This window comes from Gymnoscopelus braueri (genome assembly GCF_963280865.1).
Source record: "Gymnoscopelus braueri genome assembly, contig: SCAFFOLD_159, whole genome shotgun sequence".
NCBI classification, from domain to species: Eukaryota; Metazoa; Chordata; class Actinopteri; order Myctophiformes; family Myctophidae; genus Gymnoscopelus; species Gymnoscopelus braueri.
The window spans coordinates 152,501-154,373 of record NW_027660716.1 but is presented as its reverse complement, the minus strand read 5'-3'; the positions used below and the strand labels follow the sequence as shown (position 1 = coordinate 154,373).

Below are 1,873 nucleotides of genomic sequence, written 5' to 3'. Positions count from 1 at the left end.
GCATTGCAGTATTGATACTTTTACTTAAGTAAAACATCTCAAACATGGCTTGTCGTTGGGATAGACTTTGATGGTCTTTGTGGGGAACTATACACGTCATCTATGCCAGTGGTTCTCAACCAGTGGTCCGGGGACCACCAGTGGTACCAGGGGGTCCCCAGCTAAATTAGTTAACATAGCGTCACAATCATTTTAACCACTTAGCTTTGGGCTATAAATATTTGGGCAAAACGTTGAAGACCCCTGATATCAGGTATAAAAAACCCCTTGGTACCTTGACGTTGCTCTCTGCGGCGGTCAGGGCTAGCTGCAGTCGGTGGCTCTTGTCTCGGTTCTCGCGGGCCTCCTCGCTGACCCGGGCCAGCTCGGCGCGCAGCTTGCCCAGCGTCTTCTGGAGGGCCGCCTCCTGGCTCTGGAACTCCCGCCGTAGCTCCGCCTCCGTGCGTTTCCATGCCAACAGGTTGTCGGCCGTCAGCTGCTGGGTGCGCTTCATGGCTTCTAGCTCACGCTCGTAGAACGCCTGGGCCTGGAATATAAATATGAATATAATAATAAATATAAATGTTTATATAATACTAAAGTGGGTTCACCCGAAAAACGACCTATTTTCTATCATTCACACACCTCATGAAGCCTTGAATTCATGGATTTTTGTTTAGTTTCGTCGCATTCCTAAGCCAATAAGTTGTTGCCCAGTGAAGTCTCCGGTAGGAGACTGTCCCGGCTGGGAAAAGTCCTACGTGATTGTATTAAACCACGTTAAACTCACCAACATGGCAGCTGTACGGAAAGCTTGAAATATCCTCTTTCTATCTAAGTTTTTGTTTCATAAAACTCCACCATAGAGACGTGTTATGAGATACTTTCTGTCAATACATCCTGTGCAGCTGATTATTTATATAAGTGTCAGAGTTTGGAAGCGCTTGTTTTTAATAACGCAGCGTCCTGCTGCCTCCTGCATCATGTGACATTTAGAAACAGGTGGTACTCAGGACCGTTGAGTGATTTACAACGAGCGCTTCCAAACTCCAACACTCCACCATGCTGCTCAATGTTTTACCACTGTCTAGATGAGGGGGGGGGAGCGGTTGAAAAGAGACGCATGTGCATCAAACTGTCTATTAAATAAGGCCTAATGACAAACCACTAAGGAACTGAACACCTTATGGATCCTATGAGGTGTGTAGTCAGTAAATCAGTGTGTAGGCGTGTGGAGCATAGTGTGGTGTGTTAGTTAGTGAATCAGTGTGTAAGTGTGTAGGTGTGTGGAGCATAGTGTGGTGTGTTAGTTAGTGAATCAGTGTGTAAGTGTGTAGGTGTGTGGAGCATAGTGTGGTGTGTTAGTTAGTGAATCAGTGTGTAAGTGTGTAGGTGTGTGGAGCATAGTGTGGTGTGTTAGTTAGTGAATCAGTGTGTAAGTGTGTAGGTGTGTATGTGTGGAGCATAGTGTGGTGTGAGGTGTGTGGATGGAAAGTAACAAACATAATAATAATCATAAGGGCATAATGGAGAATGGGGGGTTGAGCTGGTGGAGCAGGGTTGATTTCGTCAACTAAAACTATGACGAAAAAGGTTTGTCGACTACCTTTGACAAACTAAATAAATAAAAATGAAAAAACAAGCTATATATAAATATATTGACAATTTCGTCAACAAATAAAAACTAGACTAAAATGTTAGTGAGGGATCTAGTGGAGAAGAGATCCAGTAGAACTAAAAGACAAGTCATTTTATGCTTGGTCGCTCGGGTGTTGCGCTCTGAAAATAGCAGATCTACAAGCTCACAACGCGTCGCAGCGCGACGCGTTGTGAGCTTGTAGATCTGCTATTTTCAGCATGCAACCAAGTGTAAAATCAGCCATTACGACGTCAT

General features: G+C 44.6%; 1 protein-coding gene across 1 annotated transcript in view; it reads right to left on the bottom strand.

Moving 5' to 3' along the window:
- Nucleotides 1-274: 274 nt before the first annotated feature.
- The window catches only part of LOC308081286 (protein FAM184A-like), a gene marked incomplete at its 3' end in the record, with an annotated part of 46,910 nt that continues 45,311 nt past the window's right edge, over nucleotides 275-1,873 (bottom strand). The window contains exon 6 of the mRNA XM_080457669.1: nucleotides 275-526. Within this exon, the coding sequence (XP_080313795.1) occupies nucleotides 275-526 (252 nt within the window). The remainder of the gene's footprint in view (nucleotides 527-1,873) is intronic.